General features: G+C 50.6%; 1 protein-coding gene and 1 pseudogene across 1 annotated transcript; both read left to right on the plus strand.

Moving 5' to 3' along the window:
- Positions 1–689: 689 nt before the first annotated feature.
- LOC124695566 lies at positions 690–11,218 on the plus strand (annotated as a pseudogene).
- A 1,463-nt stretch (positions 11,219–12,681) lies between these two features.
- Positions 12,682–14,709, plus strand: LOC124695567 (cation/H(+) antiporter 15-like). Its single transcript, XM_047228397.1, has one exon. The coding sequence runs from the start codon at positions 12,682–12,684 to the stop codon at positions 14,707–14,709; it is 2,028 nt and encodes a 675-aa protein (XP_047084353.1).
- The last annotated feature ends 2,952 nt before the right edge of the window (positions 14,710–17,661 follow it).

The raw sequence follows: 17,661 nt of genomic DNA on the forward strand, positions 1-17,661 counted from the left end.
TGAAGCAGCTTCAGGTCACTAGTCTGAACAAGATATGCCATGTGCTTGTTTCTTACACAAGAGTTTTCAGACTTAGGCCAGTTTGGAACCCTAACATAATCCTTCTAAGTTTCTCTGTTCCAAATAAATCTCTCATCGTTACCACATTATGTATTTTTTACTACCTATACATGGTAAAATAGTATAGAACAGTAATAAAAGTAAAACAATATATGGTGTTGAAAGCAGTTGTTGGGTAATAGAAGAAGAAGACTAGGGATACTGACCTTTACACATCCCCATCGATCTCAACAGGCCACCGATGACCGTCGGCCAGGCTGCTCCGGCGGCGGGGGAATTTTACTTTTTACCCTCCTTTACTTCACACTTCTACAATTTGCCCTTATTTATTTTGTACTTTACTTTTTGCCCTCATTTACTTTGGACTTTGATTATTTGCCCCTTTTGAGTTATTCTGAATTATTATAGTTTGTTTTGAGGATAAGGGTAAAAATCCTAGTCCAAAATAGCCCTATCTACTCCCGTGAACTGCTCATCTTCCCCGTGGACTATATCGCCTTTCCTTCTTCATGCTCGACCATGGTGCTGCTCTATTCTGGCATCCTCCTCATTAAATTCGTTCATCTATTCCACTCACGCGAGGTTGGATCCCATCCCAATAGCCATTCCCCTCCGCTTCATGTTCAGCCATGGCGCCAAAGGAGGGGGATTCGGCGGAGCCTGTCAGCGAAGGCGCGCGGCTGCGGGAACCTTCTGAAGGTTAGGCCGGTAAGGGGCGCGCCGCCGGGTACGGATGGAGGAACAGCGCAGGCTGAGTAGCAGCGAGCCGCGGGCAGCACGAGCAATAGGCAGATCCCAAGGGCGCAGAGCTGAACCTCGTCGATGACGTTCAGGGAGCAGATAAAGTGAAGGTGCGGGCCGATGTGCCGGCCTGCGGGGTCTCATCCTGCCGCTGCGCCCCGACGATGAGATCGCCGCCTTCGAACTCCACTTGTGCGAGGCTAGAGTCGTTTCTTACCATGGTCTATCCTGAACAATTTCTTGTAAGGAAGAAGAAAGGGGTAGTTTTGACATTTCAAGTGGACCCAGTCTGTTGGAGGGCAGATGATAATACCCTATATAAAAGTTTGACAGTTTCACGTCTCCAAAACGATCGGGGCACTGTAGATGGCGTAATTATCTCCTACTAGGACAAAACCCGTGCATTGCTACGGTGTCACGCCGATTTAATTTGCTACTCTTTCATATGTTATAAATGTATGGTGATCAAATTCAAAATAAAATGAAACATTTAATTAATATATCTATTATATCATGTTATTAGTGAAAATCATATAACACCATTTCAAACATCTAGTACCGTGCTCCGCGCGCACATGTAGCCATTTATTATACGATGTATTGTATAATCCAAATAGCATGTTGCAAATTACTCAACACCCACACATGATCCCCACGCCATCAACGACGTCCACCTCTTAACCTGACATGCGGCGCCAGGATGCTCTCTCTCCCTCTATCGGCTCGCCGCTCTCGCTGCTCCTCTTCTCCACTCGTATCCTCCTAGGGCTGATCATAAAATTTCGGGGAGCCAATGCTAAATTAAAATTAAAGGCCCTAAATATAGTTATTAAAATGATTATTAATATTTTTAGCATAAATAAAATTTTACAAAGAAATATTTAAAGTGTTTTCTAACATGCTATGCATAAGCTATAATTTATGGATCTTAGTCTAAAATATTGATAAATATGTGTCTTTGTGATATTTGTTATTTGACTCATATGTCTTTTAACTGCCAATTACATTGCTATTGATATTTCACATGATCACGAGAGAAGTCGTCGACAAAATTTGTGATGACACATGTGAACTGAGAGAAGTGGGTGTCTTATTCTCTTGGCCGCAAGATGAAAACTCGTATCTAGCCGTGGCCCTTAGCCGTTCGCAGGGCTCTTAGTCCTAGCGCAAGGGAACACGGCGCGGGAACGAAATTGCATGTTTTTTCGATAATTCTAGACTTCCCATTGAATCCGAACTAACGAACGGGCCGAGGCGTTCCTCTCTTCCCGATCAGGTAAGAGAAAAGTCACCTGTGCCACCTCAGACGAAGCCCTAACAGGCTGAAAGACCCCCCTTCGAGCTCCTATTCCATGCCGTCCTCCCCCGGCGGCGGCATGCTTTTTACTCCTTTTTCATCTTTCCCCAGCGTGGAATTCTCTCAGTCCGTGAGATTCATTCTTCCTCTTTCCGCAAATTCGTGGGCAGCCCCACGCAATCCCCCTTCCGTTCAGTCTCGTCCGTTTAATTCACCAATTAGCTCATGCAGACTCCATCAGGCAGCTCCTTATTTTGGAGAAGGCTCGTTGACTTCCTGGCAAATTGCAATTTATGAACGTATATAAACAACCAGACGTCTGAATAAGATAGCGAGGTGGGACTATAATTTTATCGGACTGTTTGCGGCTATTCGATATTTGATGGAGCAGGCTGCTTGGGCCGCCAGAACGGCGACGCCAGCCCAGCGCCTTATCATCAGGCGAAAGATCGAGCAACACGAACCCCGCGTTTTGCAGCTCTTGGCTGTTTGTGCCGGTGAAAAAATCAACAGCGGTCGTGAGGTAGCAGGGACAGATCTTTGGTTGGCTCGCGGCCGGTGAAAAAATTGGCGCCCTACGCATGGAAGCAGATCGACGGCGGCAAATCCAGGGGTGGCAGCGGCCAAATCGAGAGACACACGAGACGGGATCTCGACCACCCGAACGAACCTGCACTTGTAGAAGGTAGATCGGCCATGGGTGGTTCCGTTCTTTCCGCAGGAGGAGGCCGGTGGCGCAGCTCGCCGGAGATCGCGGGCTGGCGGCCGGTTGGGAAGAACGACTGCAATTTCGGGTGGAGGAGAAATGCGGTCCTGTGGGAAGAAAGAGAATAAACGAACCGGTACGGGCTGTGGCAATTGCAGTATTATGTATTTTGGTGGGAGGGCAAAATCGTCCTAAAAAATGTTGGACGAAAATTTTGGCAGAAACCTTAGCTCCTTTATTATTAGGTATAGATTAGGGTGCGACACGTTCTTTCCTCTTTCACAGTACATTAACTCAGTGTTTGCGTTTCCTTTTCTCTCGGCTGTCAAATCCTTTTATTTTCGACGTGAGGGTAACCGGCTACTGGCTGTTTCCTACGTATCCGGTCTATCCAGAGCCTATTACGGTGGAGGTATATCCAATGTGTGAGCCCCTCGACGCCGCTTACCCTGCTCATTTTCCTCATCCTCTCCGCTCCGCTTTGACCGAAGAGTCTAGGAGTCTAGGACGCCAGAAACTTCCGGGCACCGTTAGGCTAGCGGTGCATGTGTTGGGTTAGGGGATCTGTTTCAGGTATTGCTTCAGATAGATAGTATGGTCTCTACAGAGAACATGGCGGGCCAGTCCGCGGATACGGATGTTTCGATTCCCCGACGATGTTTGGCTCTACCAAGAGGAAGCCAGCGGGCGGCGCAACAGGACCATCGGGATAGAGCAGCGGCCGCCTGTCCTGGGTGCCACGGTTGGTTCTTGGTTTTCCTTCTTAATTTCTTCCATCAAGTTTACTGCATTATATGTTCTGCTTAGATGATTTTTCCGTTTCTTTGATTCCACGTCCATTGATTTTGGTTTTGTTGTAGTATTCTCTTTCTTCCCCTCGCGGACCTGCTGTCCGCCACCATCCGCCTCCTGGCTCTTGTGCTGTCCCGGCAGACGGCAGACGGCTGCGCCTCCCTGTCCTCTCTCTGTCGCCGAGGGACGGGAGCATCGGCGGTGGAGAGCGGAGCTCCACGGCTGGAGCCTCTTCCCCCAGTTATTTCGCCGGCACCGCGGCCATGGAATCTGACGCGCCTCTGCTGCCTGCATCCCGCCATTCGTGTGTGTTGTGTGACTGGTCAGCGGTCGCCCCCGACCTCTGATGGACTACTGCACGGTCCGTCGTCACCCGCCTCCACATGGCCACATCGGCCCCCACCCCCACCACAGGCTGATCGAGGTATGTGCCATCCGCTCCGTCTCAGGTCCTCTCCCTTCCTCTCCCCTAGCCCGCCTCTCCTTAGCCCTATATTTCTCTCCAATCAGATCCTGACGGGTACTGGTATGTGGTTGCAGAGGAGTGCAAGGACGTCGATGCGAGCACGAGCGGGATAGGAAGTAGGAGCTGGATTCCGCGCTCGCTGTTGCCTCCCAGCTGCACGGCCATCGCCAATTTGGCCTGCCGACATGGGTGCTGAGTTGCTGATGTGAGGACTGCCACCGCAACAGAAGGTGAATGTTGCACGATTGAATATTACTCCCTCCGAGATTGATACATAGCTTTGCAAGCGATTGTTCTATCCCATGTATTCCTTTGATGTATCATTTATAATTTTATTCTTATATATGAAACAAATGATACCAAGTTATTACCTCAGATTTTCTAGACAGACTGTCTTAAGGGTAGTCGTCTGTATGACATCTACTTCTTTGTTGGGAAAAGATTAGTTGAGATGCACACTTTTGTGAGAAAAATCTTTTTTATATCTGCAAAGGGAAGAGATCTATGTACAGATGTTATTTTTCTCATCAATTATGTATTCCGCATCAGTATGATGCCTGCTTCTCAGATTCCCTTGCACGTTCGATGTTACACAAGATGATGCGTTTATTTTAGAGTATACTGGAAGTATTTATGCTACTGTATATACTAGAGCACAAACATTCTCTGAACTGTATCTTCAAAAATATATAGGACCTACATACCCTGCCACCTGCATTTGTGATTTATTTGTGCGTTCATAATTCAGACATGCTATTTTGACTATTGTCATCCATACGAGTTCCAAATTTACATTTTCTATATATGTTTGTTTAATTCATTCATGCCATTGATATATAGTTGCACAATGCTTAAAGAAACATATGAATTTTGCAGGTTTTACTAAAATATGCAGTACATCAAGACAAATATATGATTGGCCAGCTTCCTCACTATTTGAGGTATGTTCAGTGTCAAATCAACTTCATAGCGTACAAATCGGAGTAGCATGTGGGGACATTGGCCATTGAGGTGGCTGTTGGTGCCTTTGAGCTGGCTTTGTGTGTCATCTGCATTCTTCATTTCAGAGAATTAAACTTAATAAACTGAAGATACAAACATTCTTGGTACCAGGATAAGCTGGTCTACTTTAAGACCAATGAGACAAGGAATAAAAAGATGCCTTGCCTCATGGTATGCAAGTGTATAAATCAAGTGACCAGGCTACTGTCTTATTCAGTTGCAGCTATTGCTTTTTTGTGCCATCCTTTATGTGATTTCTCTTGCATGGAGTTCTGCTGGTAGCAGACCATATATTTGTGAGTTATTCAGGAAGTGGTTTCTTCACTCTGGCAGCAACTTTTGCACTCAGAGTGATATTGTAATGACAGTCAAGTAGTGTTGAAGCTAGATACCTAAAGTGTGGAGTATATGTAAGATCTGTTCGGTGTTATGCCATTCTTTTGGTAATGAAGTAATGCACTGAGTGAACACACGCTCAGTGCAACAAGTCATCCACAATGTTAGTACAATTTAGAATTCATAAGTAAATCTGTCGTACGTAGCTCAGTTTGTAATCACTGAAACTATTAGAACATTAGGAAGAAAGCTTCTCAGATTTGGTTAACTTGATATATGACGTTAGCCAATAATGGCAACGACTAGAACTTGCATGGCGTGTGGCGTGCTGCCATGAAAAACTTCGTAGTCCACTCTTACACGTGGACACATTATCCAAACAACATGATTCAACAATGACATCATGAGCCCCTTACAGCAATCGATATCACCCATGGGCTTGAGCTGCATGTTTCTTTGCTTATTTTCAGTTATTAAGCTGTCCTAAAACGTAGCATGTTTTTCTTCTAACAATTCTAAGGAAAATTTAATCTGAACTATTATGTCCATTTTGTAGGAGCGTACCTTCAGCCATCAAGACTATCTCGGATGACAACATCGACAATTCAGGCAACAACACTTGCCTGTTTAGCGCAGTTCCATCTTAGAAGTTGTGTGGCAAACAAACTACGAAAAGGGTTTCCTGTGAAGATTATGTTCTTCCTGATAGTATTTTATTTCGCCATGGCGCTTGCTTCTGTCGTCGGACAAACAGGTCACTGGGACATACTGTTGGCTTTTCATTATACTCCAAAAGATGGTGGATAAAAGTGATGGTGTTTACATATTAATGATGTACAGTGTGCAATAGATATAACCACATGTAACTCGAGGTAGTTGATTAGTTGGCTATTAGCAACATATGGATATATGGATGTCTCAGTACCAGAGCTGCTGCTGTTTTTTCAAAATATTATAGACATTCTGTTTGCATCCTCTGTCAGATTAATTGATAAATAGCGCTGGTATGTACGTGTAATTGTAGCCATTTGTAGATGCTCAAAGCTTCAGCTTTTTCAGTTACTTAGGGCTGCAACTAGATCCATCGGTAGCTTTTCAAGAGAGCACCACTTCACGTGGTTTTGTAAATAACGGAATTGCAAATGATGCACATTTCTTCCTCTGTTGAACATCGGATTCTCAATGTTACATATTGCCGGTGCGTATTATTTGTTTCACTAGCATAATTTCTGGTTTCCGAAACAGGGCCAGAGACTAGAAAGAAGAATAAAGATAGAGTTCTGGGTGTTTTATTTCTGGTCCGCTAATGATGCGAATCATACAAAACCAAGCCATTTTTAATTGCAGAGTTGAATCCTACGGGCGCGGCGTGTCGCCGCGCCATTGCTTTCTAGTAAAAGTCTAAAGTAAATCAGGGCAAAAAATAAAGTACAAAGTAAACAAGGGCAAATTGCAGAAGTGTCAAGTAAATAAGGGTAAAAAGTAAAATTCCCCTCCGGCGGCAGAGGAGGTCAAGCTCTCAATCTCCGGCGCGGCTCTTGCGGCGCTCCTCCACCGCTGCGGGGCTGCCACGGGCGACTGCGACGGCCTCCTATTCGGCCGCGCCGCTCGCCCGCCGGCCCCTCCCCCCTCCCTCTCCGACTACGACGACCACGCATCCGAGCTCTCAGCGCCACCCATGTCCATCACCGTCTCCGGCCACTCCTCTCTCTCCCAACCCTCCTCCCTCACCAGCCCCCTCGGCCGCTTCCACCCACCACCCCCCTCCTCGCCGGCCCCGCTCGGTTTCTTCTCCTCCCGCCGCCGCGCCCCTCCATGCGCGAGCTTTCCCTCGCGTGCTCCCTCTCCAAAGCCCTGCAGCCCCTCGCCCACCCACTCATTTTCATCCTCGTCTCCCCCTCCGCCTCCCGCGACCTCTCCACCCACTCCTTCGACTACCGCGCCTACCTCCTCCTCGGATCCCGGCTCGTCCCGGCCTCTCTCACCGTCGTCAACGTCGGCCCCGGGTTCCGGGACCAGTACCACACCTTCGCTCCCCAGTCGCCCTTCCCTTTGCTGCCGCCACAAGCGCCCCAAGGAGGGGATGGTCACAGCATCGGAGAGCACAAGGCAGTAGACGCGAACGCGATGGTTGAGGGGTTTGGGCTGGGGAGGCTGCAAGAGCTCGTTGGTGCTGCGGCCGGGCAGGCGGCGGAGATGAATGGCATGTACGCCGGGATGCTCCGGAGGCTGGAGAAGCTAGCAAAGGAGGTGGAGAAGAGTAATCACCGCGTGCTCGATCAGGTTGTCTTCTCGTCCTGCATTTCATGTTTATGATCCTGTTTACACACTGATTCCATGCTTGAATGTGTTCATGAGTTAATTGCATAGATCATCTAGTGGTTGAACTGTACATGGTTCAGCCAAATACATGTTGTGCTCGATCAGGTTGTTCTCTCATCCTGCATTTCCTGTTTATGATGCTGTAAATAGAGTGATTCCATGATTGAATGCATTTTCGAGTTGTTGCGTAGACCATCTAATGGAAGAATTATGCACGGGTGAACAAGTAATTTTTGGAACAAATTGTGCTGATAGGTGGAGGGGTTCCTGCATGCCGGCCAGTATATTGCAAGTTGTTAGCTACATCTCGTAATAGTTTGCTTGAAAATGGTCAGTTCAGACCAATGTTGACTATAATCGATACAAACGGGTTGCATGGTTTTGCAAGAAACAATTTCCTTATGCATGATTATCTATGTCATTTGGAGAAAACTTGTCATCTGGAGGCAGGAAGTCTGCTCGGGTCGCTAGCTTGGAGCCAGGTTCAGCTGACAGTCCCACCCACCATTGTTCAAGGCACCCCTCTGCAAGGTGGGTGATTTTTTTTTTTAAAGAACGGGAATACAGTGGGAACATTTGTGCAGTTGCGCGAATGTGCGACACATGAGGAGCCGTCCCTCAAGCCAGGTCGTAGCGCATGGCGTGGCTTTGTACGGCATGTCAACTGATCAGATGGCCAGTGGCAATGTCGTGTGGGAAGATTCAGTGTACCGTGCATGCTATAGGTTTCCTGAAAAATGCCACGAGGGGCTAGTCCCCGGTTGTTCAGAGTTTCTTTTTAGAACTTGTCTTTTGTCGAGTATCAAAATTGGAATCTACTGTGTCGGAACAGGTTCACTCGTGTAGATTGTGTATGGGATATGAAGTTTTTTCTTTGAAATGTGCATTGTTTATGCTCAATTAGTTGACAGAAATCATGCAACATCTGTGTTGGCTTATGAAGTGAGAATGGTTAAGGTGGTAAATCCTTACTGCTTTCTTTGTTACATCTTAGATTTTCAACTGAAGATCATATTTGATATATGTGTCATCATGGTAGCAAAAAAATCAAGTATAGTACAAACTTAGACACTAGCTGCATTTTGAGGAGAACGAAGGTTCCCGCATAAACTAGAGTGATTTCCATGTAATCATATCCCCTGGTTGCACATTTGGAAGTATATATATACGACTTACAAAATTGATACGTGTGTAGTCCCAAACCCCAAAACAGTATCGCCATCTCGTCATTAATCTATCTCCCTCTTATATATGCAACTAATCTGCCTCCACTTTTATCCATTTGAATCAGCACCAGTAGGCAAACCTTTGCAAGTTGTTTTATTCCATAGGCCAAAATATTAACTAAACAACCTCATCTGCCTCCCATTAGCTCACAAACCAAAATGTGGAACTAAAAGGTACATACTTTGTGTGGATGGCTGATTAGAAGCATTAATACGTTAATTTATCACGTAGGATGTGAATTAAGGTTTGTAAATATTGTAGTAACGTTAATACTTTGGCAAATTAATGTATCCAGATTGTGTTTAGCTTTACATTGGAGGGGAAGACATGTTATGGGCTTGTGAAATTAATTACTGACAATATTTTTATAAATTAATGTATCTGAATTATGTTTGCGCTTTCCATGGGAGGGGAACACCTACTGTCTGCTGGATTGAAGATAGTCATCCCTAAACTAGTTATTTAGCGTTCAAGTGTGGCACTTCTATCTAACATTCACGACAGTTTGCCACCTAAAGATGGCAAGACAAATCATCAGGTGACAAGAAAAGTGGGGGAAACAGCAGGTCCAATATTAGCATTGCAACCCAAATTTTCATGATGCACCAGTGAGGTGGCACCATAGAAGTATCCGTAAGGCAGTTCCGATTTTGACTTGAGCCTAGGTAAGCTGGGGTTTGCAACGGCATTCTCAGTGTTCTGAATGAGTCGAGCCCTTGGGCTCTCTACATCTGGACCTAAACTTTAGAGAGGGATAGGTTACCAATTTTTTTCGTGATCCAGAGTTACTTCAGGCCGCAGTCCAATTATCCAACTGAATGAACAAATTAGGTGAGAAAAATATGTCTGAGTGCAAGAAGGGATGATGGGACTGGCGTGTTGGTTTGGAAAAAAAAAACACTAGCGTTCTTATCGGCGGGAGCCACTTCTAGAGGTGCAGGCGAGTTAAACATTGGGAAGAAAGCTTGGAGTTTTTCTTCTGTTAGGCCATGTTCGGTTTCCTTGGGGTTGAATGGGGTTGACATGGATTGGAAGGGATTAAATCCCATCTAACTCAAAATCCCCGTAATCCCACTCAATCCACTCCAATCCAATTGGCAAGTGGATTAACCAAACAAGGCCTTAGGTGTCTGTCTTATGCCGTTTGAGGTCTTAAATGTTAAAACTTCCATTAAATCAAAATCCCGCTAATATCCCATATATGGTGTTATTAGAATGGCTTTTCCACAAAGATTATTCTGCCGTTGCATCAAAAAGTTTAAGCCTCGGTAACAGGGAAGTTTTAGGATTTGTCACTGGATGTGTGCTTTCTATCAGCCCATTACTCAACTGCTCTTTAATTTGATTCTCTTGTCGTTTGTCCATGTTATTTTCTAGGAAAAGCGGAACGTGCTCCTGAGGCACAGGTCAGCGGGACTGGAATGAACAGACCAAATATTCTTTCGGTCTCAGCAAGGTGGGGAATCTTGTAAAACTTGTCTCAGTGTCTATCCCGAGGGTTCATTTATTAGTTACAAGTGCTTTTTCCATTTTTGTTACTGCTTAGTTCACTCATTTGTTAACCATCCACTTTTGTTACTTTAGCTGACTCATTCTGCCCCAGAGACATCCATACTCTGGGATGACCGCATGATCTGATTACACTGCTTATCTACCTTCCACAGTTACTTGCTTGATATGGTTTTGCTTCCATTCGAAGCATCTTCTTATGAGAAGTTATTATGAATTGTGAGGCTTGTTAAATTAGTTTTAGGGGCATTGTGAATTGTGGCAACTATTGAGGTTCCAAGACATTTCATCAGGTGCTGGTTCTGCAACTAAACTAGTTCACTTCCTACTTGCTGTGGGAAATGGGAGCTTTGGTCCTGAATCCTGATACACCTGAACCTGAAGTTTTGCCATGACTTGTGTGTATACCAACCAGCCTGTATTGACTTGTGTTTAATTTAACTCTGTTTGCAGTGTGTATATGCTCTGGAATAATGGAGCAGAGCGTCTCCAGTTAGGACTTGGTGCATTGCGCAAGAGTTATTGGGCCGTCGGATAGGCTCTCAAGGGTGGAAGATCATGTGCTCCATGGATGGATATCAGATGAGTTCTTGCCGCTTCAGATTTGGAAATAGATGGCGATGGCAAATTTTATCGTCAATTCATTTTGTGATCCTCCTCCTCTTAGTCTAGCATGTGATTGAACAGACTGGGGTTGCAATCTTTTTTGTCTTGTATAACATGATACTCTATTAACATTGTGATGATTCTTTGTTGAGAAGCTAGGCTGAGTGGTTTGTCTGTACACAGCTGATGCTTCCTAATCCTGGGTCACATCCAAGATGATCAACTCTAGGTTGGTAAAATTCCAAAGGGTTCTTCCTCAAAATAGCTACTGAAAACTACAGAAAGTAAGCAACGTAGCATTCACAAATACACAACGTAGATATAACTTCTTAGGGTAGCCTAGATATATGCAAGGAAGGAGGCATTATTTGTAAACCAAGATTGTGCATATATTTCCTATGTGATTTATCGATCATAATTATGGAGTATGTAGATATGTAATGTTGTAGGAATTGTCGCTTTAAGTTACGAAGAACATACACCGGAACTGGATTGAGATACATTTTGGACGATGTAAAATGTGACGAGGAAACGATAGGCTACATGGAAGGACAAAAATAGAACTCCAGTAGATCTAATCCAGGTATTAGCCAGGCTATTTTAGAACTTGATTGATAGCATCATGTTCGCGCAAATCAGGCTGTTCAGATTGGATGTTAATTTGATTGTCATGTACACTTGTTGGGCTTCGTGTGATTTCTGATATACCACTTGGACATGATTGGAATCTGAGTGTGGATTCAGCTGTTCACCTCATAGATTTTATGGTGTGCAGCAATTACTGGTTTAAGAGTGGCTGGCTCTAGTGATCGATCGGCTTTTTTATGAGCGGATGGGTCTGCATTTGCTTGAGCTACCTTTCTCATTCTGGCAGCAACTGAGCAGGCTGATGGGAATGAGTTCAAAGATTGTTTTCCCGCTAGTTTGCAGTTGCCTAACCGTGTGTCCAAGCTTTGGTGAAAATGCCAGTCGTTTGTCGAACCGGAGATCGAGAACTTGATTTGAATTTGGGGGCCAGGAGAAGGGTTCAATGTCTCTACTCTGAACTCTCCCTCTCGTCCACACGGCTAAGAATAGCTCGCCTGCTCGAGCTAGACCAGACAAGAAGAGCATGCACGCACGAATGTCGTCCTCACCACCACCACCACCACTACATTGCATTCGCATGCATTGCTAGCTCGGGCTCGGAGCTCCACCAAGCACGGAACGATGGACACGGATGCGGCCGTGAACCTGACGGCCGCCGCGGCGACGGCAGCGGCTGAGGCCACGGAGACGGTGAAGCCGGTGGCGGCGGCGTGCTACGACAACAACCTGGTGAACTCGCAGGGCATGTTCCTGGGGGACCAGCCGCTGCGCTTCTCCCTCCCGCTCCTCCTCATCCAGGTCTCCGTCATCCTCCTCCTCTCCGCCGCCGTCCACCACGTGCTCCGCCGCCTTGGACAGTCCCGCTTCGTCACCCACATGCTCGTCGGAGTCTTCCTCGGCCCCTCCGTGCTCGGACGCAACCACGAGCTCCGCGGCGCACTCTTTTCCGAGCGCGGCACCTACATCCTCGAGAGCGTCTCGCTCGTCGCGCTCATCCTCTTCTTGTTCTCCATGGGCGTCAAGACGGACATGAGCCTGCTCCGCCGCCCCAGCGGCCGCGCCGTCGCCGTCGGCTTCGCCGGCGCCTTCGTACCGCTCGCCATCACGCTGCCGGTGTTCCACGTGCTCCAGCCCACGCTCCCCCATGACCTCCGCGGCTCGTCGCTCATCACCGAGCTGGCCGTTCGCCTTTCCCTCTCCTCCTTCCCAGTCATCGCCGACGCGCTCGCCGAGCTCGACCTCCTCAACTCCGAGCTTGGTCGCATTGCGCTCACCGCCTCTCTCATCACCGACGTCACCTCCTGGTTCCTCCGCGCCTGCTTCGCGGCCACGTTCCTCATCACGGAGGCCAAGTCCCCCGTGTTCACGGCCAAGATCCTCGCCTCCTTCGTCGCTTTCGTCCTCTTTGTGGCCTTCGTGGCGCGCCCCGCCGGACGGTACATCGCCTACAAGCGCACCCCGGCGGGTGACCTCCTCTCCGAGGGCTCCTTCGTCGTGGTGGTGATCGCGGCGCTGCTGTCGGCGCTGGTGACGGACGTCATCGGGTTCAAGTACATGATCGGGCCCATGATGCTGGGGCTTGCTCTCCCCGGCGGCATGCCGATTGGCGCCACCATGACGGAGCGGCTCGACTCCTTCTTCATCGCGCTCTTCCTCCCCGTCTACATGGCGCTCGCCGGCTACCGCACCGACTTATCGGAGCTGGGCGCCCACGATGAGAAATGGTGCGCGCTGGAGCTCTTCGTGGCGCTCTGCATCGCCGGAAAAATGGTGGGCTGCATCGCTGCGGGGCTCTTCTTTGCCATGCCGATCGGCGAGGCCACGGCGCTGGCGCTCATGCTCAATATCCGGGGCATCGTGGAGGTGGCCGCCATCAACAACTGGGGCGACACCATGAAGGCCTCGGCGGAGCACTATTCGACGCTGACGGTGTCCATGGTGCTCATTACGGCGGTGGCCACGCCGCTCATCAAGCTCCTCTACGACCCGACAGGGAGGTTCGCGCGCGCCAAGCGGCGGACAATGGAGGGCGCGCGGCCCAACGCGGAACTCCGCGTGATGGCCTGTCTCTACACGGAGGACCACGCCGCGCCGCTCATCGACCTCCTGGAGGCCTCTGGTGCCAACCACGACTTCCCCGTCTCCCTCATCGTGCTCCACCTCACCGAGCTCGTCGGCCGCGCCGCCTCTGTGCTCAAGCCCCACAAGAAGTCGTCCTCCTCCACCTCCAACTCGCCATCGGACCGCATCGTGAACGCCTTCCGCCACTTCGAGCAGCAGGCGTCGCCGGGGGCGGTGACGGTGAGCCCCTACGTGGCCCAGTCCCCCTACAGCTCGATGCACCACGACGTGTGCTCGCTGGCGCACAGCAGGAAGGCCAACCTTATCCTCCTCCCGTTCCACAAGTCCTCCGACGGCGCCCGGAGCACGGCCAACAGCGCCGTCCGCGCCGCTAACCGCGCCGTGCTCCAATACGCGCCTTGCTCCGTGGCCATCCTCGTGGACCACGGCCTGGCAGCCGGGTCGGCGTGCGCGACGGCGTCCAACAGGAACCTGCTGCAGAGGGTGGCGCTCTATTTCCTGGGTGGACCCGACGACCGGGAGGCCCTGGCGTACGCTGCGAGGATGCCGGAGAGCGGCGGCACGGCGGTGACGGTGGTGCGGTTCAAGCTGCGGAACTGGGTGGGCATGGGCGGGCGCGACGAGGTGAGGGATGAGGAGGTGCTCCAGGAATTCTGGCAGAGGTACCGGAACGACGAGAGGGTGGTGTACGTGGAGAAGGCGGTGGAGGACGGCGAGGGGACGGCGTCGGTGGTCAGGTCCATGAGCGACAAGTTCGACCTGCTGATCGTCGGACGGCGTGGGGAGGACAGGGACCTCGAGGGGTCCGCGCTCACCAGCGGCCTCTCCGAGTGGAGCGAGTGCCCGGAGCTCGGGGTGCTCGGCGACATGCTCGCATCTGCCGAGTTCGCGTCCAAGGTGTCCATTCTCGTTATCCAGCAGCAGGCCGTGCCGATCACCGCCGCCGGCGCGGGAGAAGCCGATCATCAACAGTAGGGACTGATTCGACAGTGGCTCGTCGTTACATTGCTTCTTTTCTTGTTGAATATGTACTACTTTAGTGTAGCACGAACATAGAGCAAACCTCTTGTTGGGTTTTCTGTAGAATTTGTTGTACTCACGAAATTGTGAGACCAAGATGATAGATGCATTGTTCTTCCCCAGGCCGCAAAATTCGCTCTCAGACTCTCAGTTCAGCAATATATAGATGTTTTTTTTTTGCGAATCAGCAATATATAGATGTGAGGACCCCAAAAGAAAACGCCCCCGTGCTGCTCCTCCCGAGCAGCCCGGGCGGAACCATAGCCCCAACCAGCGCCGCCACCCACATCCCGTCCTCCCCCTGCCGCCGCCGGAGGGCGCCGCCGGCAAAGCCCGTGCGACGCCGGCGGCGGCAGGGCGCTCCTGCCCGCTGCGTCCTCGCCAACCCTCCTCCCCAACCTGCTGAGCTCCGCTCCCGTGCGGCGCTCTTCCCTGCGGTGGCTGGTCGCCTCGGCGCCAGCAGTCGCTGCTCCTCGCGCCCATGGTCGGTGGTCGGCGGCTGGCTCCTGGACCTGGTCAGATTCCTCTGGCTGCGGAAGGTCTCGCCCGGCAGATCTGGCCGTGGGGCATCCTGCGGGCCTGGGCCGGCCCGCTGCCCTTCTGCCATGGGAAAGGCCCTCTGCAGCTTGTCCGTGCTGCTGCGGAGGTGGTGAGGACGGCTCGTCTCGATGCTGCGTGGGACGTTACACAGCTGTGTAGCTCCTATCAACGCCCCGGGAGAAATCTCAGACCCGAACCTCTCCGGGTCGGGCGATGGCGTCGTCTTCGCGTCGCTGATCCTCTCCGGAGGCATCGCCTTGGAGCTTGACCTGTGTCGGCGGCATGGCCTCGCGTCTTCTCGCCGGCCTTTGGCTCGTTACCTTGCGGGCGAGGCTGTGGTCATGGTGGCCCGAGCAGGTCGCGCCTAGATGTCCCGGGGTGGCCTCGGCTTGCGTTGCCCTTCGACCACGGGGCGACACACGGTGTCGTCGCCTCGGTCTCGGCTATCCGACGCCCTTCGGACCGTGCTTGGTCTCGGCGGCACAACGCCCTTCGGCTTCGCCGACGGCACACCGGTGTCGTCGCACGTTCTCGGGCTATCCGACGCCCTTCGACCGTGCCGGAGACGATTCTTGGTGTGCTCTTGTCCGGTCTCCACGTTATTCCTCTACCTTTTCCTTGGGTTGCTTGCCTTCGGTGTTGAGGTTCTCACTGGAGAACCTTCCCGGCTATCGACCTGAGGTGCTCAAGGTGGTGCACTGGTTACGATTTTGCTTTTGTTCGTGCCTTGTGGTGGGACTCGATTTTGCATCGCCCTTCGACCTCGGGGTTGGCACACCGGTGTCGTCGCCCCAGTCTCGGCTATCCGACGCCCTTCGACTGTACTTGGTCTCGGTTCTGCAGGTCCTTCGTCATCGCCCGTTGCTCGCCTTGCTAAATTGTGGTGGTCGTCCCTTGAGATGCTATCCTCCCGGGGTTCGGTTGGCTTCGGATGCTAACCTCCCCTTCCTTTTGTGCCCCTGTTTCTAGATTGTTTCTTTGTTTTTATTTATCTTCTACTCCCTTGTATCCCCCCTGTAATATCTTCAATCTGTTTGTAAGAACTTGGGTCTGCCAGGCTACTTTCGATGGAATACAACAAGCGGTGGGGTTTTTCCCCGTCAACCTCGAAAAAAAGTTCAGCAATATAGAATGACCAACGTACTACCTAAGTACCTCTGACCGAAACCAATGTCACGCTTCGCGTCACTTTCGGACGTGGTTGGTCGCCCGCGAACCCATTTTCCGCATGTATTGGGCCAAAAAAACGGCCGTTTGTTAGCCTAGGTGGCTAGGTCGCACAGAAACACTGCACCTCACGAACTTTAAACAATCTGTAGAACGATAGAGAGGGAGAGAGATTAGCGGAATATGATGGATGTTGTATTGCGCCTCATGGGCGAGTATATATAGTGGTACAGACTTGGTGGCTAAGATAGCTCTCCTAGAGATATGGTAGGTAGAGATTACAAATCCTAGACTACCTAATATACATATACTAAATATATCTCTAACACTTCCCGCAGTCGTAGCGGTAGTGACGTGAACAACAGTAGCGTCGCGGACGGTCAGACTGGAGATAAACCGAAGTGGACCCCAGAAGGCTGACACTCCCTCGCAGTCGTAGCGGGAGCGTCGTGGACGGAGTTGCGTCGCGGATGCTTGGACTGGAGAGGAGGCCGGTGAGGCGCAAGCGAGGTGGTAGCCCTTTATGCCGATGTCGAGGTAGCCGAGAGCGTGGGTGCTGCAACCTTGGTCGGGGTAGCCGCGCGAGGGGATGCCGTGGTCGATGTCGTGGTCGGGTGCCGGTGTCGAGGTAGCCGCACATGAAGCCGGAAGCGCATAGTGCGCGAGGAGAGTGACGGAGATGCGTCGAGGCAGTCGTGGAGGTTGTCGATGCCGAAGTCGATGCAGTCCGAGCCGTCGAGGACGAGGTGCTGCCCTAGTTTTGCCAGAACTAGGCGCACGTCGGGGACGAAGGCATACTCCGGTTTTGCCAGAACCGAGTACACAAAGACGAAGTCGGCGACGCGGTCGAGGCAGTCGTAGAAGAGTCGATGCCGATGAAGACGTTGTCGAAGCCGATGAAGACGAGGCGCCGGTCCGAGCTTGCCAGGCCCGGGGACGAAGGCACGCACCGGTGTTGCCAATACCGAGCGTGCGAGGCAGGGACCATCATGGACCATGCGCCAGTGTCAGGAGGACCAGCAGAGGAGGCCTCCAGAGCGGTGGCGAGACGCAGAGCGACGAAGAGGGAGAGGTGCCGATGCAGTCCGCGGTTGTCGATGACGCTGGCGACGAGGTCGTGGTGGACGGAGACGTAGAAGGCGGCGGTCGCAGCAGCGGCCTGGAGTGGTCATGCTTGACGCCTAGATGGGCGTGGAGGTG

The sequence above is a fragment of the Lolium rigidum genome, chromosome 3 (genome assembly GCF_022539505.1).
Source record: "Lolium rigidum isolate FL_2022 chromosome 3, APGP_CSIRO_Lrig_0.1, whole genome shotgun sequence".
NCBI classification, from domain to species: domain Eukaryota; kingdom Viridiplantae; phylum Streptophyta; class Magnoliopsida; order Poales; family Poaceae; genus Lolium; species Lolium rigidum.

Coding starts and splice junctions, on each gene's coding strand:
- LOC124695567 (XM_047228397.1), top strand. CDS start 12,682: ATGAGCCTGCTCCGCCGCCCCAGCGGCCGCGCCGTCGCCGTCGGCTTC.